Below are 27,240 nucleotides of genomic sequence, written 5' to 3'. Positions count from 1 at the left end.
CTGTTCTTTAGCTACTGTAGATTAATCTTAAACCCAAACATAAACCCTCCATGTCACCATATATTTCATGTAAAATCATGTGCTTTCATTTAAAGTCACTTACAGTTGACAGTGACACATAGAATATACTGTATAAGTATATGTGGCTCATGCGAGGAACAAACCCACAACCCTCGTGTTGCCAGAACCATGCTCAAACCCACTGGAACCACTACATGACAGTTTCAGCTTATCTAGTAACACCTCTGTATGGGCAGATCTACGGTTATACATCCCTCCCTCTCTTCCAGCAGAACTTCTTTGAGCGGCTGTATGTCATGTACACTGTGGGCTATGCTGTGTCCTTCAGCTCTCTACTAGTGGCTATCTTCATCATTGGATACTTCAGGTGAGTGTGTCAAAATCAAATCAAATCAAATTTTATTTGTCACATACACATGGTTAGCAGGTGTTAATGTGAGTGTAGCGAAATGCTTGTGCTTCTAGTTCCGACAATGCAGTAATAACCAACAAGTAATCTAACTAACAATTCCAAAACAAATTTCTTATACACAGTGTAAGGGGATAAAGAATATGTACATAAAGATATGAATGAGTGATGGTGCAGAGCAGCATAGGCAAGATACAGTAGATGGTATCGGGTACAGTATATACATATGAGATGAGTATGTAAACAAAGTGGCATAGTTAAAGTGGCTAGTGATACATGTATTACATAAGGATGCAGTAGATGATATAGAGTACAGTATATACGTATACATATGAGATGAATAATGTAGGGTATGTAAACATTATATAAGGTAGCATTGTTTAGAGTGGCTAGTGATATATTTTACATCATTTCCCATCAATTCCCATTATTAAAGTGGCTGGAGTTGAGTCAGTGTTTTGGCAGCAGCCACTCAATGTTAGTGGTTGCTGTTTAACAGTCTGATGGCCTTGAGATAGAAGCTGTTTTTCAGTCTCTCGGTCCCAGCTTTGATGCACCTGTACTGACCTCGCCTTCTGGATGATAGCGGGGTGAACAGGCAGTGGCTCGGGTGGGTGTTGTCCTTGATGATCTTTATGGCCTTCCTGTAACATCGGGTGGTGTAGGTGTCCTGGAGGGCAGGTAGTTTGCCCCCGGTTATGCGTTGTGCAGACCTCACTACCCTCTGGAGAGCCTTACGGTTGTGGGCGGAGCAGTTGCCGTACCAGGCGGTGATACAGCCCGCCAGGATGCTCTCGATTGTGCATCTGTAGTTTGTGAGTGTTTGTGAGTGCTTTTGTTGACAAGCCAAATTTCTTCAGCCTCCTGAGGTTGAAGAGGCGCTGCTGCGCCTTCTTCACAATGCTGTCTGTGTGAGTGGACCAATTCAGTTTGTCTGTGATGTGTATGCCGAGGAACTTAAAACTTACTACCCTCTCCACTACTGTTCCAGTGTGTGTGTGTGTGTGTGTGTGTGTGTGTGTGTGTGTGTGTGTGTGTCTTTCTGAAAGAGTGTGAGATGCTGCCAGTTATAATCATTTGATCAATAAAGACTCAGTTTTGCATACAAACACTGTGCCAAACCAATTTTGGTTTGACTTGTGCAATTGAGCACTATATAGCTGTTCCGTGGCTGTGCACTGCAAGGGTGAAAATATATTTGTCAACATGTAAATGCAGACTGCAGAGTAATCCAAAATGAAAGCAACATTTTTTGCAAATGCATTAAAAATAAACTACTAGGAATACCTTATTTCCATAAGTATTTAAACACTTTACCATTCCACTAAGGTACTCTGCAGCAGATATAAATCACTGATATGTCGTAACTAACTGTGGACAGTTGTTTCTCTCCAGGGCAAACTGATATCTCTTTACCCTGTAGAAGCCAAGCAGGTGAGGGAGTGCTCATTCCAAACAGGTCATACATTCAGTGATCCCAAGGCTAATGTGTGGGATTCCGTTATACTGTGAGAGAGATAGGAGAGACTGGAGGTACAGTGCAAGAGAGAATACAGTAGACGACACACGTCAAACGTGTGATTTATGACCCTATGTCATGGGTTACGTGTGTATGCCCATATATGGTGTCGTGGAAATTTCCTCTATTTACCAAATCATGGGAGCAAACCACACACACAAGTCAGAGTTAGTTATCAAAGTCCATCTTTAATTATATGAGCTCTATCACAAACCCTGTGACACTCAGATCAATTCAGTGTCTATCAATGAATTCTCTGAGAGTCCCTTCCACATTGCAATAGCATTTTGACTTTCAACAGTTCAGTATCTCTAATAAAAAGTTGAGAGTTCCAACATAATGGCAAATGGGATCCTTTATAGCGAAGATCCTCCCCCCCTAAACGACATGACAATCCACAGGTCCCAGGAATTTACACAAAGAAAGACTTTACTTCAGAGAGGAGTATCCCCTAGCCAGACAGACTTGGCTATAAATTATCGTTCAGTTTGGTCTCCTAAACAAAGCTCTTATTTCGTCCTTGGTACAAAATGGTACCAAGACATTACCCCCACCCAATGATATATAACAAATTGTCATTTAGATACAACCAATTCTAAATACAACCAATCCTGGACAAGCTCACGGAGAGGAGAGTGAGGCTATAGGTTAAGATAGAGAGAGCATAGAATGATTCCAGACACTGCCATCCTCCTCTCACCGATGGGAAAAGTAGGGAGTGACTGGCACACAGACACAGTGGAGCAAAAGATATGTTTACACATGATGACACCTTGACCTCTCCCCTCTCAACGGCCCAAGCAACTTAGTCCTGACAGAGAACAGATAACTGCCAATGGCCACCACTATAGTACAACAAAATACATTCTTATGAGAAATAACTCATAAGCATATCATGAAAATAAAACATCCTATCTATGTTACCCAATTAATTCTGATTATTCCCCAACATTGGGCATCCTGGCGGGAAGTTATCACGTGCTCTAGGGAGTGCCCATATATGGGCATGCTGTTGTTCCTGTTCTCACGCTTTAGAATGGGTGTTAATTTATGCATATATTCCATCAGTTCCTTTGAAGCAGTCATGATGATTGATGTGTAGGGACCTCGTTGAACTGGGGGATGTGTTGAATATTTCAAAGAGTATGGCCCCCACCCTGTTTTAGTGACCTTAGGGCTGTTGTCTATGAAACAGGAATGTCCAGGGATATGGGGGGGGGGGGCAGACACATTATAAATAAGCCCCAGAACACACCAAGCGCCCACGATAAACCACAAAAGAAATTAAACATGGATTTTGTGATCAGTGACACACCCGTGATGACCGTAACAACCGAAGCCTGACCTTGGTTGAAACATAGAGAAAGGTCCGAGTATAAAGCATCAATATACGATGCAGTTTCTAAATATGTATAGAACCCAAATACCGCCCACAACTGCGCTGAAAGATCAAGTGATGATGCCTAATGGACAGCAATGGGGTTATCTGTTTGATTACCCGGCCTGTAGAGTGAACCTCTATACCGTAGCCGAAGGAGAAGAATATACAGACCAGACTTTAGAAGTAGACTACAGGCTTGAAGACTGGCAGGTTTTTTGCAAGGTGGTGTGTCCCGAAACTTAGAGTTATCACAAAGGGGTAGAGCGTGTTCACGGGCTACGAGACCCGTTGGGAAGGTGCCCCTGACTCCTCAGGAAGAATATTTCAGAGGGTGAAAATACAAAGAAAGAATGGACTTCCATGTGGGTGTGTGGAGTTCTCTATCAGCAATGAGGAAATCTGTAACCAAAACATTCGTGATGGTGGCCTGACTGAGGATTTTAGGTTGCATATGCTTTTTCCTTTTAAAAGTTGGGACCTAATGGAATTGAAAATGTTAGAGTTTGTGGATGCTCTTTTTGTACAGAGCCAACAATGGCAGAGCATTGTTCATGTAAGGAAGTGCATAATATATGCGAATCCTGAGGATTATGATTCAAAGGAACCTCAAGAAGGGTCATCCTCAGAAGGGTCAGCCCCCTAAGAAAACTAAGTACGAGTCTGCTGCGTTAACCACGCCCCGATACCAAATGACTGGTTCAACAATTAAAGGAGTGCCCATAAAGCCTCCGGTTCTTCATTTCAGCATATACCATGGATATTCATATACCATACCAGGACTCCGATACGTCAAGGGTACCAGACCCTAAGGACTCTATGCCTCACAGCCCTCCATTCTACTCCCCCCAGGCAAGACCCCCAACACCCCCTACATGTACACCGCCTGAGGATGTGTTTGATGGGGTGGTCAATACTATTTTTGTGGACACCATCAAGGCCTCTGTAGCCACACTTTTAGATGTGGTGATTGGAGAGTATATATGAGAAAAATGCATTGGTTGTGAGATCAATCACCCCAGCCAACGACGACATCCGTGTTTATACGACCCCCCACGGTACTATTTCTTCAACCATTTTGAGGAGCTGGTGAAAAGACTTTGGTCCAGCCGCTTTATACCTTCGATGGTCAAGGCCCTGGAGTCTATGGGTCTTGTGCTGTCTATTCCCAGAGTTTACGGGGTAACCAAGGCTTTCCTACATGAACTGAAGGAGGCGATCTACATCCACGAGAACCTCAAAGGAATCCGGCACACCCAGGTGGACGACAACAAATACAAGGAAGCTTTGGTGGCGGTTGTGGTGACTTTCTTGCTCAATAAACCGCAAGAGACCGAGTAACAATACATATTTTTGATTTAGATGTAAAGCAATGGGTATCTATATGCATACGATGTTAGAGAGAATAAAAAAAACATTTATTTTGAGATAACTTACAAATGTTATGCAGCAAATTATTGAAAATAAAGTGAACAATGTATCGTTCTACACAACCCACAATACATGGGCTAATGCAGAGCGTGTGCTAAAAATGGATCAAATTTTGAATCATATACGACATTCGGGCGAGAGTCTACAATGGACACAACTGGTATCCCGTCTTGTGGATGAATCTGAAGAATGAAAATGAAATGTTCTCGTTATTTGAAAGGGGCTCATTAACGTTATTGTACACCAGAGAGGCAAGAAGGATGGCGGAGCAGATGTTGAAAAACACAGGAGTGCATCATGGAACACAACGGCTTCTACCTGACTCTCCCCACTGTTCCTAGGCCGTCATTGAAAATAAGAATTTGTTCTTAACTGACTTGCCTGGTTAAATAAAGGTAAAATAAATAAATAAAACGCATCTGCACATATATATATATATATGAAAATCCAAAATTCGAATTATACAACCAATTTTCCAAAGTGTATAGAGTTATCAGAGGCCTGGGAAGTAGGTCTCAGAGAGATTACATACCCCCATAGTTGGTATAATATCAAGGATAAGGACCGTGATTTCTTTTGCAAAAGGATATCGGAACCCCCGAAACTTATCGTCTCAGAGTTGAACGAACTCCTAACCCTGAACAATATACTACTCTTGAACTACAACCCTGTTCATAAACGTGTACAAATCTCAGGTGATGCTGATGGGGGTATAAAGACCAGCGGTAATTTAGCCTACAAGTTGGGGATGAGTTCTAATAAATGGACGTATGTAAGAGAGAAATTATTCCCATTCCCTGTGGATATACATGCAGGGTTTACAACATATTTGTGTATACCGACATCATATCCTATCAAAGGGTAGGAGACAGTTATGAGCCCCTCCTGAGAACAGTGCATATAGAAGGAAAGGATGGTGATGTAGTCAGTGTTAACTATGACAAGCCACACTACGTACCTGTAAGCAAAAATATATTGAAAACATTCTGGTTGAGCTTAAAACGGATCGAAAACAAAAACATTGAATTTACTTTTGTAAAATGATTGTAAAACTCCACTTTAGACCCTCCAAAACCTCTCTACATATCTAATATATTATTAGTATTATATAAATATTTTTTTAATAACCATTTTAATTTAGTTGTATTATGTTTATGGAACACAACCAACATCTCGACCCTAACCGCTATGCCTCATATTATGTTGATCAGGTGGGTAATGGATTACCTGGCTATCACGGATCCCCGACCATGTACGGTTCAGGGATAGGACGCATATTTTGTAAACTCTTTAGGATGGTTTTACCGTTTATGAAGAGAGGCCTCAGCATAGCCAAACCACATTTAAAATCAACGGCTAAAAATATTGTAAGTGAGGTTGTAGCCAATGATATTACCAGAAAGGCGTCATCAGATGCCGAGCATCAAAAAGGCTCGGGGTTTTATGCTGTTGTCTTGAAGACCAAAAAAGAGACCTCCGGGTATAAGGCGCAGGCCAGCCCCTAAAAAGTGGAGGTCAACCGTTAAAAGGAACTCAGTAAGTGAAAGACGTGGTAAAGTGTGGAGGTCTGGACCAAAAACGACAAAAAGAATACTCTGTATTCTATTTTCTAACAGAACAAGCAACATGGCTCTTTTACACCACATGTCCTCTGAAGCTATAAAGACAGAGCTCAAACTTTTCACTATCCCCATAATCCAATTTTTATGATGAGTATATTGGGTAAAAGCTCGTGCAATTTCAGGATGTTCGCTACCTGCAAATAACATAACGTCCAAAAACATCAGATTGTTTTTATAAGGAGGTAAAAGTTAATCATCAGACAGGGATGCGGGTATTCCTTCAACAAACTTGATTTTTATTTTCTTCAACAGCTCATCATCCAAAGGTTGATAACATGAATAAAACCACACAATATTTTCAGGTTTCTGAGATAATGCATGTTCAGAATTCTCTAAAATACTTTTTACAAAACAAGTTTTACCGCTATTGGATGGGCCTGCAATTAAGGCCAAAAATGGTAGTTGCAAACTGGGGTCAAATCCTTCTACAGCAGCCATTCTATCTTAAGCTTTAAGACACATGGGGTTTGTAACATACGTCAGTAGCCAAAGGGCAAGGTGGTCTATGACAAGAGATTGTTTTTAGTAAGTGGGGCATTCCTTAGATGGAAGCCCTTTTTATCCAATCTCTAGACTGATGAATGAGACCTGTTACAACTTACAAAACCTTTAACTTGTTAGGGATAGGGGGCAGTATTCGAAGGTTTGGATGACTGAGGTGCCCAAAGTAAACTACCTGCTACTCAGGCCCAGAAGGTAGGATATGCATGGTAGTCCTGTTAAAGTTTGAAATGTTTTATTGACAGAGTTTTATGGATTTGCATATGACTGCATTATATGATGCCGTAATAGGGAAGAGGATCTGATCACCCCTATTGGTATTTTTGATCAATTATTGATCCAAAAAGACACACACCTGTTATGGGGTTAATTCCACATCTGTTTGCATTGCTTGGTCATGTTTTAGCATGGTATGAAGCAATATAAATAATACAATTTAAGTAAAGTATCAAATAAACAGTATTATCCTAAATTGCGAGATTAATAAAAAAAAGGTTTTATCACATCAACATCAAAATCTTACAGAATGTACTTGTTTTCAATATAGAATGACATGTATACAGATTATATTACAACTTTTTGTATTTTGTCTTAGTGATTGTTCTTTAGTAAATAGGAAACTCAACAGTGTTTTAGTCTGAGAAACATTAATTAGATAGTTGTTTTATATTTGTGAAACCTTGAAATGTACACAATGAGAAGTGATATTATAACAACAGTTTTTAATGGGGTAATTGTATCAAATATATATCTTTGCATGTTTGAATTAGAGCTCCTTTAAAATGTTTTCATCACTGCCTGGTTCTGGGTATGTCTTACATGTAACAAAAATAATAATAAAGATTATGATAATAATAATAATGTTATATTATTTATTTATTTATAATAATACGTATCTGTCAATGAAACAAATGTATTTCGTAAAACTGCTTTTTGCATCTTCAATAGTTACAACCTTACTGTTAGATGACCCATATCAATTATTCCCGGTCTCAGCTGGGTTCCTATAGACATTTTAAATAATTGAAAGATTAGTGGAATCTGTGTTGGTAGCTGGACAGGTAGTATGACTGACAGTGAAGGTGAACAGTAGTGTGGATTTCCACTTTAATTTTGAGTCTCACTCCAAATCCAGACCTCCGTGGGTTGATAAATTTGATTTCCATTGATCATTTTTGTGTGATTTTGTTGTCAGCACATTCAACTACGTAAAGAAAAAAATATTTCTTAAGAATATTTAATTCATTCAAATCTAGGATGTGTTATTTTAGTGTTCCCTTTATTTTTTTGAGCAGTGCAGCACTACCGTTCGAAAGTTTGGGGTCACTTAGAAATCTCCTTGTTTTTGAAAGAAAAGCACATTTTTTTGTCCATTAACTTCTTGAAACTCCCCAACCCGGATCCGGGTTTGTGACTAAAGCCTCAGGCTCATTAGCATAACGCAACGTTAACGATTTCTGAAAATCGCAAATAAAATTAAAATAATGCGTTTGCTCTCAAGCTTAGCCTTTTCTTAACAACACTGTCATCTCAGATTTTCAAAATATGCTTTTGAACCATAGAAATTGACTAATTTGTGTAAGAGTATGCAAAGCTAGCATAGCATTTTGTGTAGCATGTAGCACGCAACATTTTCACAAAAGCCAGATAACCAAATAAATAAAATCATTTACCTTTGAAGAGCTTCTGATGTTTTCAATGAGGAGACTCCCAGCCACATACCAAATGCGCAGTGTTTCCTGAAAGCGTCTGTGTGTAGGAGAAATCGTTCCGTTTTCTACATTGCGCCTGGCTACCGAAACGAACCGAAAATGCAGTCACCTACAACGTTAAACTTTTTCCGGATTAACTACATAATATCGACCGAAACATGGCAAACGTTGTTTGGAATCAATCCTCAAGGTGTTTTTTCACATATCTCTTCATTGACATGCAGTTCGTGGAAGCTTGCTTCTCTCTCTGTGCCCCATGGAAAAATACTGGCAGGTGACTTTTGCGCACCAATTTCGGCGCAGGACACCGGGCGGACACGTGGTAAATGTGGTCTCTTATGGTCAATCTTCCAACGATCTGCCTACAAATACGTCACAATGCTGCAGACACCTTGGGGAAACGACAGAAAGGGCAGACTCATTCCTCTTGCGTTCACAGCCATATAAGGAGATCATGAAAGACAGAGCCTCAAAAATCCTTGTCATTTCCTGGATGCCAAGTCATCTTGGTTTTGCCTGAAGCTCACGTTAAAGGGCACGCACAGAGAAGATATTTGTATTTCTGGACACGTCAGAGTGTTTTCTTTCGAACAGTAGCAATTATATGCATAGTCGAGCATCTTTTTGTGACAAAATATCTTGTTTAAAACGGGAACGTTTTTCTTCCAAAAATGAAATAGCGCCACCATAAGTGTAAGAGGTTAATGGCTAGACATTGTCATCTACTGTCGGAGATGCTGACTTCCATTAAGCAAATATCTGATCGTCTTACCCCGGCAACAGTTCCCGTCCCAGTACCTCAGATTCACGTACCCATGGCAGTTAACCCCCTGGCTGAACCTCGTCTTCCACCTCCCCAACGGTTCTCAGGTGATCCAAGTGCTTGTAAAGGGTTTCTCACCCAATGTTCTCTCTCCTTTGAGCTACAACCCTCGTCGTTTCCCACCGACCGGTCTAAGATCGCTTATATCATCACCCTGCTGTCGGAAAAAGCCCTGGCCTGGGCTACTGCTGTGTGGGATGCCCATAGTTCCTGCTGTGCCAGCTACTCTGCCTTTGCTGAGGAATTCAAACGAGTGTTTCAAGGCCCAAGCAGTGGTTCTGACTCAGCCAAACAGCTCCTGACTCTCCACCAAGGTTGGCGCAGCGTGATGGACTATGCCATCCAGTTCCGCACGGTGGCAGCAGCAAGTGGCTGGAACAACGAGGCGCTCACGGTGTGCTTTCTGAAAGGCCTTTCCGACACTATCCAAGATGAACTGGCCACTCGGGAACCACCGGACAATCTCGAGTCCCTGATGAAGTTGGCCTCACGCATTGACCAGCGTCTGAGAGAGAGAGAACTCAACCGTAGACCTCTAGCCCCTATCTGTCCCAGCTCCGAGTCCCCACCTTTATCCTCGCTGGCTCCATCGGAACCCATGCAGATTGGACGCATCTCCCAGGCTGAGAGAGACCGCCGGATGAGGGAGCGACGCTGTCTATATTGCGGCAAACCGGGCCATTTCCGTTCCACGTGTCCCGGGCTCCAGGGAAACGCTCTGTCCCGTACAGACCGGGGGGAACTGTAACGGGAAACATAACCTCCTCCCATCCGTCCAACTCCCGTCTGCTCATTCCAGTCACCCTCTCCTGGGACAACCACAAGCTTCACCTTCAAGCCTTGGTAGACTCTGGAGCCGCAGGTAACTTCATGGATGGTGTCTGGGCGAAGGAGAATGGCGTTCCCTCTGAACCTCTAAGTGAACCCATGAGGGTCACTACATTGGATGGAAGCCCTTTGGGATCTGGACTTGTCACTCATGTCACTACCTCCTTGCGACTTTCAGTTTCACAACACCAGGAATTGATGAACTTTCATTTGATCTCCTGTTCCGAGTTCCCTCTCGTCCTTGGATACCCCTGGCTTCACAGCCATAACCCTCACATCGACTGGTCTGTGGGCACTATCAAGCAGTGGGGTCCTACGTGCCAAGCTACTTGTATTTTCCAGAATTCCCCGAGTTCTACTCCCGAGTCTTTAGAATCCATCGACCTGACCCGAGTTCCCGAGTGTTACCATGACCTCAAACTGGTGTTTAGCAAACAGAGGGCCACCATGCTACCACCCCATAGACCTTACGATTGCCCCATCGACCTGTTTCCGGGCACTTGCCCCCCAGGGGTCGGATCTTTTCCCTATCTCCACCCGAACGAGCTGCTATGGATACCTACATCAAGGACGCTCTGGAAGCAGGCCTCATGCGTCCATCCACCTCCCCGGCGGGAGCAGGGTTTTTCTTTGTGGCCAAGAAAGACGGTGGATTACGTCCTTGCATCGACTACCGGGGACTCAATGCCATAACCGTCCGTAACCGTTACCCGCTACCCCTTATGGCCACAGCCTTCGAGCTGCTCCAGGAAGCAGTTGTTTTCACTAAGCTTGACCTGCGGAACGCATACCATCTTGTGCGGATCAGACCTGGTGACGAGTGGAAGACCGCTTTCAACACGCCTACTGGTCACTATGAATACTTGGTGATGCCCTTCGGCCTGACCAACGCCCCAGCGGTGTTCCAAGCGCTCATAAACGATGTGCTTAGGGATATGCTTAACATATTTGTGTTCGTTTACTTGGATGACATCCTCATCTTTTCGAGCTCCCTTCAAGAACACACTAAGCATGTCAGACAAGTACTCAAACGCCTCCTGGACAGCCATCTGTACGTTAAGCCGGAAAAATGTGAATTCCATTCATCCCGAGTACAATTCCTGGGATTTGTAGTGGAACCCGGTCGAGTCCAAATGGACCCCAGGAAGGTAGGGGCGGTAGCGGATTGGCCCACCCCCAAATCCGTTAAGGAAGTTCAGCGTTTCCTGTGCTTCACAAACTTTTACCGCAAGTTCATCAAGAACTTCAGCTTGGTGGCAGCCCCTCTCTCAGCTTTAACCAAGGGTGGCAATGCAAGGTTTTTGTGGGGAAGAGAAGCTGAGACGGCCTTCCAAGGACTCAAGCAGCGCGTTCTCTCTGCTCCCATCCTGATACTACCGACTACGGATGAACCATTTGTGGTGGAGGTAGACGCATCAGAGGTTGGTGTTGGAGCTGTCCTGTCTCAGAGGGGTGAAGACAAGAAGCTTCATCCGTGCGCTTTCTTCTCACACCGGCTTACCCCGACTGAGAGGAACTACGATGTGGGGATCGTGAACTCCTAGCGGTTAAGATGGCATTGAAGGAATGGAGACACTGGCTCGAGGGGGCTTCTCACCCGTTTCAAGTGCTTACGGACCACAAAAATCTGGAGTATATCCAGCAGGCGAAGCGGTTGAACTCTAGACAAGCTAGATGGTCTCTTTTCTTCAATCGATTCCAGTTTATCCTCACCTATCGGCCCGGGTCGAAGAATCTCAAACCGGATGCCCTGTCCCGAGTCTACGCTCCTGCCATTCGAGATGACACGGACATGCCTGTCCTTCCTGCTGCTAAGATTGTGGCTCCGATCTCGTGGCAAGTTGAGGATACCGTGAGACGTGCTCAAGCTAGCGAACCGGACCCGAAAGGAGGTCCTGCCAATCGGTTGTTTGTCCCCAAGGCAGTGAGGACTCAGGTCCTTCTGTGGGGGCACTCCTCTCGCCTCACCTGTCATCCGGGCGTAGGTCGCACCTTGGAGTTCATCCAGCGTAAGTTCTGGTGGCCTACCATAAGAGAAGACGTTGCCACTTTCGTCAATGCCTGTCCCGTGTGCTGCCAGGGCAAATCTTCTCACCTCCGCCCACAAGGACTCCTTCACCCTTCACCTGTTCCCCACAGACCCTGGTCCCATATCTCATTGGACTTTATTACTGGACTTCCTCCATCCCATGGCAATACTACTATCCTAGTCATAATCGACAGGTTTTCAAAGGCGGCCAGGTTCGTCCCTCTGACTAAGTTACCTTCTGCCAAGGAAACGGCTGAGTTGGTAATTAATCATGTGTTCCGAGTCTTCGGCATTCCTCAAGATATGGTTTCTGACAGAGGTCCCCAGTTCGCCTCAAGGTTTTGGAAGGCCTTCTGCCAACTCATGGGGGCTTCTGCCAGTCTATCTTCAGGGTACCATCCGGAGTCCAACGGCCAAACAGAGAGGATGAATCAAGAGCTGGAAACCACCCTCCGATGTATGACTCGTGACAACCCGTCCACATGGTCATCCTTTATTGTTTGGGCCGAATACGCGCACAACACCTTGCGTTCCTCCTCCACTGGTATGTCCCCGCACGAGTGTCAGTTTGGCTATGCTCCTCCATTGTTCCCGGACCAGGAGGCAGAAGTCAGAGTGCCTTCAGCCTTGAAGTTCGTCAGACGCTGTCGGCTTATGTGGAGGAAGACCCGTCTTAATCTTATGCGTTCCTCACAGAGGTACCAACAACAAGCCAACAGACGTCGCCGTCCCGGGCCTACCCTGCGCCCCGGCCAGAGAGTCTGGCTCTCCACAAGAAACTTACCTCTACGGGTGGAGTCTCGCAAGCTGTCCCAAAAATACATCAGTCCCTTCAAGGTTGCCAGGAGAGTTAACCCAGTTTCTTATCGCCTACACTTACCCAGATCCCTTAAGATTAATCCCACATTTCACATTTCATTGTTAAAACCTGTTGTTTTTTCTCCCCTTGTCCCGGCAGACAGACCTCCCCTCCGCCTCGTGTCATTGGAGGCCAGCCGGCTTATACCGTCCATCGGATACTGGATTCCCGCCGGGTGCAGCGGTCCTGGCAGTATCTGGTGGACTGGGAAGGCTACGGTCCCGAGGAGCGCTCCTGGGTTCCTGCCAAAGACATCCTGGACCCTGACCTCATTCGTCAGTTCAGGGCCCTCCACCCTGAGAGAGCTGGTAGGAACGTCAGGAGCCGTTCCTAGGGGGGGGATTCTGTCAGGATTTGGCCAGGGTTGTTCCGGGTTTTGGTCACTAGATGCCCCCATTGTGCTTTTTGACCTTGTGTTTTTTCCCTTGTTCCCCATTATTATTTGCACCTGTGCCTCGTTTTTCCCCTGATTGTATTTAAACCCTTAGTTTTCCTCAGTTCTGTGCTCTGTGTTTGTATGTTAGCACCCAGCCCTAGTGTTCTGTGTATTCTTGTCGATTCCGGTGGATGCTCTTGTGGAATTCTGTTTTTGTTTTTGAGTATCTCTTGAGGCTTTTTTGTGCTATTCCTACCACCTTTTGGATTTGCCATTTTTGTATTTAAGGACTTCTCCTTTTTACTTTATTAAATACACCGTCTTAAGTACTGCTGTGTCTACCTCATCTTCTGGGTTCTGCTGACTATTCGTGGCTCTTTCATCAGAATGTAGTGCAAGGAGTCCTAGTTCCACAATAAATCGTTGTTTTGTTCCATAATGTCCAATACTATTGTCCAATTAGCTGCATTTGCTATCACTTTCAGCTCACGTGCCCAAAAACTGACTGCTGGTCCAGGATAACTCGCAGGAAAACTTCAAAAAGATATATTCCAGGTCGAATAAACTGGTCAAACTAAGTAGAGAATCAATCTTCAGTATGTTATTATCATATATATCCAATAACGTTCCAACCGGATCATATGTTTTCAGCTGCAGCCAAATGGAAAGGCGGTAGCACCCACAGAGAAATGCGCCACAGGAAAATGGCATTCTGTCGGGACACTGACTATTTCCCCTCCCATTCGGTCAAAGTTCACAGCAAATGCTCCATTCCACTTTCTACTGAATGAGGACATCTAGTGGAAGGCGTAGGAAGTGCTACCAGATCCATATCTTGTTGGGAAAGGAGGGGGCGATGACGTCACATTCAGAATTTCACTTCTTGTTTGGAAGATTGCCTGCCCTATGAGTTCTGTTATACTCACAGACATAATTCAAAGTTTTAGAAACTTCAGAGTGTTTTCTATCCAATAGTAATAATCATATGCATATATTAGCAATCTAGGACAGAGTAGGATGCAGTTCACTATGGACATGCAATTCATCCAAAGTGAAAATACTGCCCCCTATCCTCAACAAGTTAAGGAAGAGAAAGCAGTGAGATCGGGCGATGGCGATTTCCTCATTTCATGGGGATGATCCAAATCAATTATGCCAGGTATCAACTGGGTATCCTATAGACGTTTTGAATGATCCAAATAATTTAGTCCCGGTAGCAGCTGGGTATCCTATAGACGTTAAATAATATTAACATATATTTATACGAAATATATACATTTTAACTTGTAAAAATACGTGCAATTGTCATAAATACATGCCTGAAAAATTGATGTCCACCTGTTTTAGAATATCTGTAAAAACATATAACATTGGTTTAATATTAGAAAGAGAGAGAGATAGTTCCCAACAGTGCATTAATTTCATAAGATCAAACAATTCCCAAACAATACCTAACACACCCAGAAGCGAAAATATTATTTTCACTACCTCACCTTCAAAATTATCCATGTGTATAGGCTTGCAGAAAAGCAGGAAAAGAGTTTTCAGCTGGGATGAATTTACAGAGCGATGAGTAAGTTTAGTGTTTTTTGAGCGACATCCTCTATGCAAAAAATGAACCGATAGTAACGGTATTGTTTTGAAATAAACATTATGTTTAGGGGGTTGTCTAGACCTTTTATATGCAGGGTTGGCTGGATTGTCTTTTGCTTCCTACATCCTCAGGGGATATTACACCTGCTGATTTTGGTGAAACCCTGTATGCATAATGAACCGTTAGTACCTGTGTTGATTAGAAATAACATTGTTTTTAAACCTTAGGGGGTGTCTAGACCGATTATATTGTGGCTGTGGGATTTGACTTTTGAGCCACCACATCCACTGGGGGGAAATACATTTGGATTTGAGAGGCTTATGTGTTATTGACACAAAAGTGCCTACCTGGTTTCAAACACCCCATGCAGACACACACCCTTGAAAAACTCAGTAATTTTGAAACACAGTACAGACCTTTTAACACATGCTATAATTAGTACAAACAATTTTACTATTATTTTCTTACAGATGAAGGGGCCAACTATAGGGTTAGCCCTGACATCCATCCGTTTCCAAATCACCATCGTCAAGACAGGCTCTCTTGCTCGCTGGATATCCCGCACATTCCACCTTCCGTAAGTTTTCATTCCATGGATAGATCAAACGTCTTGCATGTAGACCCTGGGTATGTCTTAAGGATAGAAGCCCCCAGTGGTGTAATTGTTCATGATTTTGGAAAAGATTGTCCAGCGTTTTCGTAACTTAAGCCATTCTCTCATACTGAGCAATCGGGGGAGAAGGGCCTTGGTCAGGGATGTGAACAAGAACCCGATGGTCACTCTGACAGAGCTCTAGTGTTCCTCTGTGTAGATGGGAGAACCTTCCAGAAGGACAACCATCTCTGCAGCACTCCACCAATCAGGCTTTTATGGTAAAGTGGCCAGACGGAAGCTCTGGCCACTCCTCAGTAAAAGGCGCATGACAGCCCGCTTGGAGTCTGCCAAAAGGCACCTAAAGAATCTCAGACCATGAGAAACAAGATTCTCTGGACTGATGAAACCAAGACTGAACCCTTTGGCCTGAATGGCAAGCGTCACGTCTGGAGGAAACTTTGCACAATCCCTATGGTGAAGCATGTTGGTGGCAGCATGTTTTTCAGTGGCAGGGACTAGGAGACTAGTCAGGGTCGAGGGAAAGATGAACAGATCAAAGTACAGAGAGATCCTTGATGAAAACCTGCTCCAGAGCACTCAGGACCTCACCACAGGGCAAAGGTTCACCTTCCAACAGGACTACAACCCTAAGCACACAGCCAATACAGCGCACGAGTGGCTTCGGGACAAGTCTCTGAATGTCCTTGAGCTTGGACTTGAAACCAATGTAACATCTCTGGAGAGACCTGAAAATAGCTGTGCAGCAACGCTTTCCATCCACCCTGACAGAATCGGCGGAGAAGAATTGGAGAAACTCCCCAAATACAGGTGTGCCAAGCTTGCTGCGTCATACCCAAAAAGACGCAACGCTGTAAGCACTGTTTAAGGAGCTTCAACAAAATACTGAGTAAAGGGTCAGAATACTTATGTAAATGTCATATTTCAGATTCATTTTTTATACATTAGCAAACTTTTCGAAAAATCTGTTTTTGCTTTGTCATTATGGGGTGTAGATTTGTGAAGGGAAAAAAAACAAGCAATTTTACAAAAAGACTAACGTAACAAAATGTGGTAAAAGTCAAGGGGTCTGAATACTTTCCAAATGCACTGTAAAATAAATTGTACCTCGGTGTAAGCTCTGTCTTTCTGATGTCAACTGTGTAGCCAGTTTAACGAGTTGCCATCTGCATGAAAACCTTGTGTCACGTTGAGCGGAACAAGTTAACTTCTCCAGGGTAGGGGGCAGCATTTGGAATTTTGGTTGAAAAGCGTGCCCACATTAAACTGCCTGCTACTCAGGCCCAGAAGATAGGATATGCATATAATTGGTAGATTTGGATAGAAAACACTATAAGGTTTCCAAAACGGTTAAAAATAGTGTCTGTGAGTTTAACAGAATTGATTTGGCAGGCAGAAACCTGAGAAATATCCATCCAGGAAGTAGGATTTGTTATTGTTTTGTAGTTTTCTATTCAATGCCATTACAGTATCCATTGACTTAGGACTCAAATTGCAGTTCATCTGCCTTCCACTAGATGTCAACAGTCTTTAGAAATTGTTTCAGCCTTGTATTCTGAAAAATGAGGGAGTAAGAGCAGTCTGAATGAGTGGATGCGCACGACCGAGAGAGTGCATTTCTTGTTTACCTTTTATATTGACAACGTTATTGTCCGGTTGAAATATTATCGATTATTTAGGTAAAAAATAACCTGAGGATTGAATATAAACATCGTTTGGCATGTTTCTATGAACTTTACGGATACAATTTTGATTTTTTTTGTCTGCCTGTAATGATTGTGTTTGAGCTTGTGGATTACTGAAGAAAACACGCAAACAAAACGGAGGTTTTTGGATATAAAGAGACTTTATCGAATAAAACAAACATTTATTGAGTAAATTAATGTCTTCTGAGAGCAATCATATGAAGCTTACCAAAGGTAAGTGATTAATTTGATCTCTATTTCTGACTTGTGTAACTCTTCTACTTGGCTGGTAATTGTAATTATTTGTCAGCTGGGCGATGTTCTCAAATAATTGTAAGTTATGCTTTCGCTGTAAAGCCTTTTTGAAATCTGACACGTGGTTGGATTCCCAAGAAGTTAATCTTGAAACCTATGTAAAATACTTGTATGTTTTCTGAATTTTTATAATGAGTATTTCTGTATTTGAATTTGGCGCTCTGCAATTTCAATGGAAGTTGGCCAGGTGGGACTCGTCACACATACCCTAGTGAGTTTAACCCAAGAGCAGACTCAGACGAGGAGGCTGGGATGAGGTAACCGAGATATTTAATGAAACACAGCGGGAAGCTCAAGCGGAATACAGGAAGCCAGATGTTGAAGCTGAGGCTGGAGCGAGGGGAGTTGGGACTGGGTAAGCAGGTCCAGAGAGGAATCCAAGGAAGCAGTAGAGTGGAGGGTCCAGGACAGGGTATCAGGACTGATGAGACGTGGGACTAGAGACAGGGGCCAAAGTCAGAGCGGGCAGAACTGTAGCGGAGAGGAAAACAGCGTAAGGCATGACACAAAAACAGGATCTAAGCAGGAACAAAAGCCTAAAAAAAACGCAGACTGACTGAGCAGAGATTACGATCTGGCAGCGTGGAAATGGCAGTGTAGTGGGCCTGCCTCCAGGTGTAGACTGGGGCTGAGGCACGGTGACTCACACACACACACACACACACACACACACACACACACACACACACACACACACACACACACACACACACACACACACACACACAGAGGAAGAGAGCACTGGGGGAGTGGCGGCAGTTTAGGGGGACACAGGATGAGAAGTAGAGGGCATGGCAGGAGCAGATGTAACAGTACCCCCCCCCCCCTCTATGGGTGCTACCTGGTTCCTGACCAGGCTTATCTGGGTGCGAGGTGTTGAAAGAACGTAAGAGGGAGGCGCTCCGCTCCGCAGGCCCATATCCCTCCCAGTCCACCAGGTACTGCCAGCCGTGGCCCCGACGGCACACGTCCAGAAGCTGCTGATGATACAGGCAGGATGGTCATTGATGAGCCGAGGGGGTGGAGGAGCTGTTGCAGGAGGAGACAGGGGACTGGAACTGACAGGGATACATGGAAGGTAGGGTGGATCTTGAGAGAGGCTGGGGGTTGCAGGCGCATAGTAGAGGGGTTAGTGGTACTATCAATTTCAAAGGGACCAATGAATCGGGGAAAGTTTCTTAGAAGCCATCTTCAATGGCAGGTCCTTCGATGAGAGCCATACCTTTTGGCCTGGAGTGTAGACTGGGGCTGAGGCACGGCAACAGTTGGCTTTGGACTGGATCCTGGCGGCGGCACGAAGAAGGGCAGCCCTTCCTCCAGGTACGATGACAACTGCGCATATGGTCAGGGACTGAGGAACCGCCACCTCAAACTCTTGGGCGGGAATAAGGGGGGTTGATAACTCTGAGCACACTTGAAGGGTGACATACCTGACAAGGTGTTGGTGAGGGTGCTGTGGGCATATTCCACCCAGGGTAGCTGAGCACTCCAGGAGGAAGGGTTATCCCAAGTGTAGGCAGTCTCCATCTCCTGGTTGGCCCGATCGGTCTGGCCATTGGTCTGGGGGTGATACCCAATGCTGAACAGAAGGATCTCCATACCTGGGAAGTGAACTGGGGTACCCTGTCGGAAACAATGTCAGTAGGAATGCCAAGCAGACAAAACACATGGGACACCAGCAGGTCCGCAGTCTCCCTGGAGGACGGAATGAAGAGAGCCGCTGTGGAAAATCTGTCAATTATGGTGAGGATGTCTGACTTACCATTGGATGGGGGAAGGCTAGTGACGAAATCCAGAGCTGTGTGTGACCAGGAGCGACTGGGTATGGGAAGAGGGTGAAGCAGGCCGGACGTGGGTTTAGTGGAGGTCTTATTCTGGGCACAGACCGAGCAGGCTGAGGCAAACTCCCGGACATCTCTCCATGTTGGACCAGCAAAAGCGCTGATGCAGGAAGGCAATGGTCCGGTGACAGGTGAGTAGAATGGGCGAACTGAATCTGGAACAAACAGAGCATTTCTAGGATCGTTACTGGGGTCAGCCTGGTTCTGCTGAGCCTGACGAATGCTGGACTCGATCTCGGAACCAGTGTTGTCGGTGTTGAACTGGCAGGAAAGGGTGTCAGGCTTGGTATTCCTTGAACCGGTGCGATAAGTGAGTATGAAGTTGAATCTCCCGAAGAACAATGCCCACTTGGCTTGCCGGGAATTTAGACCCTTGGCGGTCTGGATGTAGGACAGGATTTTGTGGTCCGTCCACACAATGAAGTGGAGAATAGAACCATCCAGTGACACCATTCCTCAAGAGCTTGCTTAACAGCCTGGAGTTCCTGGGTACCGGTGTCAAAAATTATCTCGGAAGGTGAGAGATTACGGGAAAACAATGGAGCTTCTGATCAGAGTTGGGACATAACAGCACCTACCCCGTTGTTGGAGGCATCCACCTCCACGATGAACTGGAGTTCTGGGTCTGGCTGAGTGACGACTGGAGCGGAAGTGAAGCGGCACTTGAGTTCCAGGAACACTGCCTCTGCTTCAGGGGTCCAGTGGAACGGAGTGGAGGTGGAGGTGAGAGTGGTGAGAAGTGCTGCCAGATGGCTGTAGTTGTGGATGAATCATCTGTAAAAATGTGCAAACCCCAGGAAACGTTGTAGTTGCTTCAGGTTTAAATGTTTTTAATTGAACCTTTATTTAACTAGGCAAGAGAGTTAAGAACAAATTCTTAACTCGGCGCAGGCCACTGTGACTGCCCTGACCTTGGTGGGATCCATGCGTAAATGTCCCTGTGCAATAATGTAACCCAGGAGATACACAGAGGAAGGATGGAACTCACATTTTTCAGCTTTATTTAACAAAAAGCATATTCTCCAACAGCCGTTGGATAACTTGGCGAACGTGTTGCTGGTGAGCCTCAGAGTCCTTCAAAAAAATCTGAATGTCATCTACATGGACAAAAACGAAGCATCCAATCACATCCCTCAGTACATCATTGACTAGGCTCTGAAAAACAGCAGGGGCGTTAGTGAGACCAAAAGACATGACCAAATACTCAAAGTGTCCAAGCGGTGTGTTGAATGTCGTTTTCCACTCATCCCCCTCTCTGATGCAGACCAGATGATAAGCATTCTGGAGGTCGAGTTTGGTGAACACCACAGCACCATTGAGGGGGGCAAAAGCAGAACTGATATGTGGCAAGCGGTACTTGTTCTTCGCAGTGATGTTATTCAGCCCACGGAAGTCTATGCATGGCCTCAGCGACCCATCCTTTTTCTTCACAAAGAAAAAACCAGCACCCACCGAAGAGGAAGAATGCCTGACATGTCCTGCAGACAGGGAATCCTGGATGTACCTCTCCATGGCCTCCTGCTCGGGGTGAGAGAGGTTATACAACCGACTACAGAGGAAAGGAGCTCCAGGCTGGAGGTCAATGGCACAGTCGTATGGCCGATGAGGCGTCAGCGATGGGGCATGGTGTTTGCTGAACACAGTAGCTAGCTCATGATACTCGAGAGGAACTGATGACAGGTCCGGAGGTTCTGGAATGGACTGGGGCACAGACAAGGCAGGGGCAAGGGCAGAACTTAGACACTTTGAGTGACAGAACGTACTCCAAGTGGTTACCTTTCCAGTGGTGCAGTCGATCTGTGGATTGTGCAGATTTAACCAAGGATGACCCAGGACCAGGGGAGAGCGAGGGCAGTTGATTATGTGGAGACGGATTCTTTCCTGGTGAATCCCAAAGAGACGCAGGATGACAGGGACTGTTCTCTCACAGACACGGGCATGGAGCTGTCCGTTGAGAGCATTGGCATCGAGGGGTGAATCGAGTGGAACAGTGTCCAGGCCCTACTGGATAACGACACCTCAGTCCAGGAAACTCTTGTTGGCGCCCGAGTTGATGAGGGAAGGCAGAGGAAAAGCCTGGCTCTGCCACACAAGGGTGCCGTCTAGCAAGGGTCTGGGGGGAGCTGCCCCACGACTGCCGAGCCACCTCCCTTTGCTGGGGAACAAGTGGAGATGATGTGACCAACCTGGCCACAGTATAGGCAGCTCCTAGTGCTAATTTGTTGCTGCCTCTCAGGTGAGAGACAGGCCCGGCCAAGCTGCATGGGTTCAGATTCTGGAAGAGACTTAGGAAGGGAGGCAGTCGGAGGGTTATGGGTTATGTAGCACTAGCCAGGGGTACCCTAGGATACGGGGGATCTTGTGAGCAGTGATTCAAAGAAAACTAAGTCTCTGAGTGGTTCACCCCAACCTGCAGTAGAATGGGCTTGGTCTGATATTCCACCTGGCCGATGGGGCGTCCATTGAGGGCTTGAATCTGCAGAGGGATGGGACATTCCACGCAGGGGATTTGTTATTCTCTGGCGAAGTCTTGGTCATTTCTTTTAAAAATATGTTTTATTTAACCTTTATTTAACCAGGTAGGCCAGTTGAGAACAAGTTCTCATTTACAACTGTGACCGTGCCAAGATAAAACAAAGCAGTGCGACAAAAACAACAACACAGAGTTACACATAAACAAACGTAGAGTCAATAACACAATAGAAAAATCTATGTATGTGCAAATGTAGAATAGTAGGGAGGGAAGGCAATAAATAGGTCATAGAGGCTGGGATCTTGGGTTTCCGGTGTAGGTTCCCTGGAGGAAATACGGCGACGACTGTAGCACTGGGCGATGAGACTTGGGCATTGGCTCCTCCTGGGTTGGGGATGGGCCATGGTTGGAGGGAACCGGTAAGTGCCCGGAGGTTCTCTGATATTTGTGAGAGTTGTTCTTGCTGCCGCCCCAGCAGTACTCCTGTTGGGTTATAGCATTCTGGATCTGGGTGATCTCTGCTGGGTACATGTTGAGGAAGAAGCTTGCTGTGACCTGGTGAGGTTGGACTCAGGTGAAGAGAAGAGACCAGACGAGGAATCAGTGGTTAACCTCTTACACTTATGGTGGCGCTATTTCATTTTTGGAAGAAAAACGTTCCCGTTTTAAACAAGATATTTTGTCACAAAAAGATGCTCGACTATGCATATAATTGCTACTGTTCGAAAGAAAACACTCTGACGTGTCCAGAAATACAAATATCTTCTCTGTGCGTGCCCTTTAACGTGAGCTTCAGGCAAAACCAAGATGACTTGGCATCCAGGAAATGACAAGGATTTTTGAGGCTCTGTCTTTCATGATCTCCTTATATGGCTGTGAACGCAAGAGGAATGAGTCTGCCCTTTCTGTCGTTTCCCCAAGGTGTCTGCAGCATTGTGACGTATTTGTAGGCAGATCGTTGGAAGATTGACCATAAGAGACCACATTTATCACGTGTCCGCCCGGTGTCCTGCGCCGAAATTGGTGCGCAAAAGTCACCTGCCAGTATTTTTCCATGGGAGAAAAGAGAGAGAAGCAAGCTTCCATGAACTGCATGTCAATGAAGAGATATGTGAAAAAACACCTTGAGGATTGATTCCAAACAACGTTTGCCATGTTTCGGTCGATATTATGTAGTTAATCCGGAAAAAGTTTCACGTTGTAGGTGACTGCATTTTCGGTTCGTTTCGGTAGCCAGGCGCAATGTAGAAAACGGAACGATTTCTCCTACACACAAACGCTTTCAGGAAACACTGCGCATTTGGTATGTGGCTGGGAGTCTCCTCATTGAAAACATCAGAAGCTCTTCAAAGGTAAATGATTTTATTTATTTGGTTATCTGGCTTTTGTGAAAATGTTGCGTGCTACATGCTACACAAAATGCTATGCTAGCTTTGCATACTCTTACACAAATTAGTCAATTTCTATGGTTCAAAAGCATATTTTGAAAATCTGAGATGACAGTGTTGTTAAGAAAAGGCTAAGCTTGAGAGCAAACGCATTATTTTAATTTTATTTGCGATTTTCAGAAATCGTTAACGTTGCGTTATGCTAATGAGCCTGAGGCTTAGTCACAATCCCGGATCCGGGATGGGGAGTTTCAAGAGGTTAAGGATAAACATAATACTTTACTGAGAAACAGTAGCGGCAGGATCACAGTACACTTGAAAATGTTTTGGAGGATGCATGACTCGACCTTTGCCTCTCCTAAGCCCGTTGGGGAGTTGCAGCGATGAAACAAGATCGAAATTGGGGAGCAAATGTGGGTAAAAAAATTGTTAAGTTAATTGTCATATCCAACAGCAGATCTCTTTGTTTCTTGGGACCTAGAACTAGCATCTCTGTTTTGTCTGAGTTTAAAAGTAAAACATTTGCCGCTTTCCACTTCCTTCTATCTGAAACATAGGCTTCCTGGGTAGGCAATTTTGGGGCTTCACCATGTTTCATCAAAATGTACAGCTGTGTGTCGTCGCATAGCAGTGAAAGTTTACATTGCGTTTCCGAATTACATCACCAAGAGGTAGAATAAGGCTGTAACGTAACCATTTCAGAATAAGGCTGAACATAACAACATTTGGAAAAAGTCAAGGGGTCTGAATACTTTCAGAATGCACTTTATGTAGTGAAAACAATAGTGATCCTAAAACGAAACCTTGAGTAACACTGAAACGTGTAATTGACTGTCAAAGGACAAACCATCCACAGAGACAAACTGATATCTTTCCGAAAGTACTTGTCCGTGTAGAACAAGGGCTTACAATCTCTCCAAAAGAATGTGGTGATCGATGGTGTCAAAAGTAGAACTAAGGTCTAGGAGCATGAGGACAGATGCAGAGCCTTGGTCTGACGCCATTAAAATGTAATTTACTAACTTCACAAGTGCAGTCTCAGTGCTATGATGGGGTCTAAAACCAGACTGAAACGTTTTTTATACATTGTTTGTCTTCAGGAAGGCAGCTTTTTCTAAAATCTTTAGAGGAATTGTAGATTCGATACAGATATTTTTTTTACATTTTTCTGGCCAAGGCTGGGTTTTTTCAAGAGAGGCTTTATTACTGCCACTTTTAGTGAGTTTGGTACAAATCTGGAGGATAGAGCGCCATTTATTATGTTCAACATAGGAGGGCCAAGCACAGGAAGCAGCTTTTTCAGTAGTTTAGTTGGAATAGGGTCCAGTATGCTGCTTGAAGGTTTAGAGGCCGTGATTATTTTCATCATTGTGTCAAGAGATATAGTACTAAAACACTTGAGTGTCTCTCTTGATCCTAGGTTCTGTCAGAGTTGTGCAGACTCAGGACAACTGAGCTTTGAAGGAATATGCAGATTTAAAGAGGAGTCCGTAATTTGCTTTCTAATAATCATGATCTTTTCCTCAAAGAAGTTCATGAATTTATTACTGCTGAAGTGAAAGCCATCCTCACTTGGGGAATGTTGCTTTTTAGTTAGCTTTGCGACAGTATCAAAAGGAAATTTCGGATTGTTCTTATTTTCCTCAATTAAGTTGGAAAAATAGGATGATCGAGCAGTATTGTCTTTCCAAGCTAGTCGGAAGACTTCCAATTTGGTGTGGCGCCATTTCCGTTCCAATTTTCTGGAAGCTTGATTCAGAGCTCGGGTATTTTCTGTATACCAGGGAGCTAGTTGCTTATGAGAAATGTTTTTAGTTTTTAGGAGTGCAACTGCATCTAGGGTATTGCGCAAGGTTAAATTGAGTTCCTCAGTTAAGTGGTTAACAGATTTTTGTCCTCTGACGTCCTTGGGTAGGCAGAGGGAGTCTGGAAGGGCATCAAGGAATCTTTGTGTTGTCTGGGAATTTATAGCACGACTTTTGATGATCCTTGGTTGGGTTTTGAGCAGATTATTTGTTGCAATTGCAAACATAATAAAATGGTGGTCCGATAGTCCAGGATTATGAGGAAAAACATTAAGATCCACAACATTTATTCCATGGGACAAAACTAGGTCCAGAGCATGACTGTGACAGTGAGTAGGTCCAGAGACATGTTGGACAAAACCCACTGAGTCGATGATGGCTCCGAAAGCCTTTTGGAGTGGGTCTGTGGACTTTTCCACGTGAATATTAAAGTCACCAAAAATTAGAATATTATCTGCTATGACTACAAGGTCCGATAGGAATTCAGGAAACTCAATGAGGAACGCTGTATATGGCCCAGGAGGCCTGTAAACAGTAGCTATAAACAGGGATTGAGTAGGCTGCTTAGATTTCATGACTAGAAGCTCAAAAGACAGAAATGTCATTTTTCTTTTGTAAATTGAAATATGCTATTGTAAATGTTAGCAACACCTCCGCCTTTGCGGGATGCACGGGGGATATGGTCACTAGTGTAACCAGGAGGTGAGGCCTCATTTAACACAGGAAATTTATCAGGCTTAAGCCATGTTTCAGTCAGGCCAAGCACATCAAGATTATGATCAGTGATTAGTTCATTGACTATAACTGCCTTTGAAGTAAGGGATCTAACATTAAGTTGCCCTATTTTGAGATGTGAGGTATCACGATCTCTTTCAATAATGGCAGGAATGGAGGAGGTCTTTATCCTAGTGAGATTGCTAAGGCGAACACCGCCATGTTTAGTTTTGCCCAACCCAGGTCGAGGAGCAGACACGGTCTCAATGGTGTATATATACACTGCTCAAAAAATAAAGGGAACACTTAAACAACACAATGTAACTCCAAGTCAATCACACTTCTGTGAAATCAAACTGTCCACTTAGGAAGCAACACTGATTGACAATACATGTCACATGCTGTTGTGCAAATGGAATAGACAACAGGTGGAAATTATAGGCAATTAGCAAGACACCCCCAATAAAGGAGTGGTTCTGCAGGTGGTAACCACAGACCACTTCTCAGTTCCTATGCTTCCTGGCTGACGTTTTGGTCACTTTTGAATGCTGGCGGTGCTTTCACTCTAGTGGTAGCATGAGACGGAGTCTACAACCCACACAAGTGGCTCAGGTAGTGCAGCTCATCCAGGATGGCACATCAAATCGAGCTGTGGCAAGAAGGTTTGCTGTGTCTGTCAGCGTAGTGTCCAGAGCATGGAGGCGCTACCAGGAGACAGGCCAGTACATCAGGAGACGTGGAGGAGGCCGTAGGAGGGCAACAATCCAGCAGCAGGACCGCTACCTCCGCCTTTGTGCAAGGAGGAGCAAGAGGAGCACTATCAGAGCCCTGCAAAATGACCTCCAGCAGGCCACAAATGTGCATGTGTCTGCTCAAACGGTCAGAAACAGACTCCAGGAGGGTGGTATGAGGGCCCGACGTCCACAGGTGGGGGTTGTGCTTACAGCCCAACACCGTGCAGTACGTTTGGCATTTGCCAGAGAACACCAAGATCAAGCCCTGTGCTCTTCACAGATGAAAGCAGGTTCACACTAAGCACGTTACAGACGTGACAGAGTCTGAAGACGCCGTAGAGAACGTTCTGCTGCCTGCAACATCCTCCAGCATGACCGGTTTGCCGGTGGGTCAGTCATGGTGTGGGGTGGCATTTCTTTGGGGGGCCGCACAGCCCTCCATGTGCTCGCCAAAGGTAGCCTGACTGCCATTAGGTACAGAGATGAGATCCTCAGACCCCTTGTGAGACTATATGCTGGTGTCGTTGGCCTTGGGTTCCTCCTAATGCCAGACAATGCTAGACCTCATGT

At 44.8% G+C, this 27,240-nt stretch overlaps 1 protein-coding gene across 1 annotated transcript in view; it reads left to right on the top strand.

Annotated features, from left to right (window-relative positions):
- LOC135519574 (parathyroid hormone 2 receptor-like) overlaps positions 1–27,240 on the top strand; it is a 116,666-nt gene that overhangs the window by 17,455 nt on the left and 71,971 nt on the right. Inside the window, exon 5 of the mRNA XM_064944809.1 lies at positions 291–388. Coding sequence (XP_064800881.1) covers positions 291–388 — 98 coding nt within the window. The remainder of the gene's footprint in view (positions 1–290; positions 389–27,240) is intronic.

Source organism: Oncorhynchus masou, chromosome 29 (genome assembly GCF_036934945.1).
Source record: "Oncorhynchus masou masou isolate Uvic2021 chromosome 29, UVic_Omas_1.1, whole genome shotgun sequence".
NCBI classification, from domain to species: domain Eukaryota; kingdom Metazoa; phylum Chordata; class Actinopteri; order Salmoniformes; family Salmonidae; genus Oncorhynchus; species Oncorhynchus masou.
This window is presented reverse-complemented; position numbering and strand designations above follow the sequence as displayed.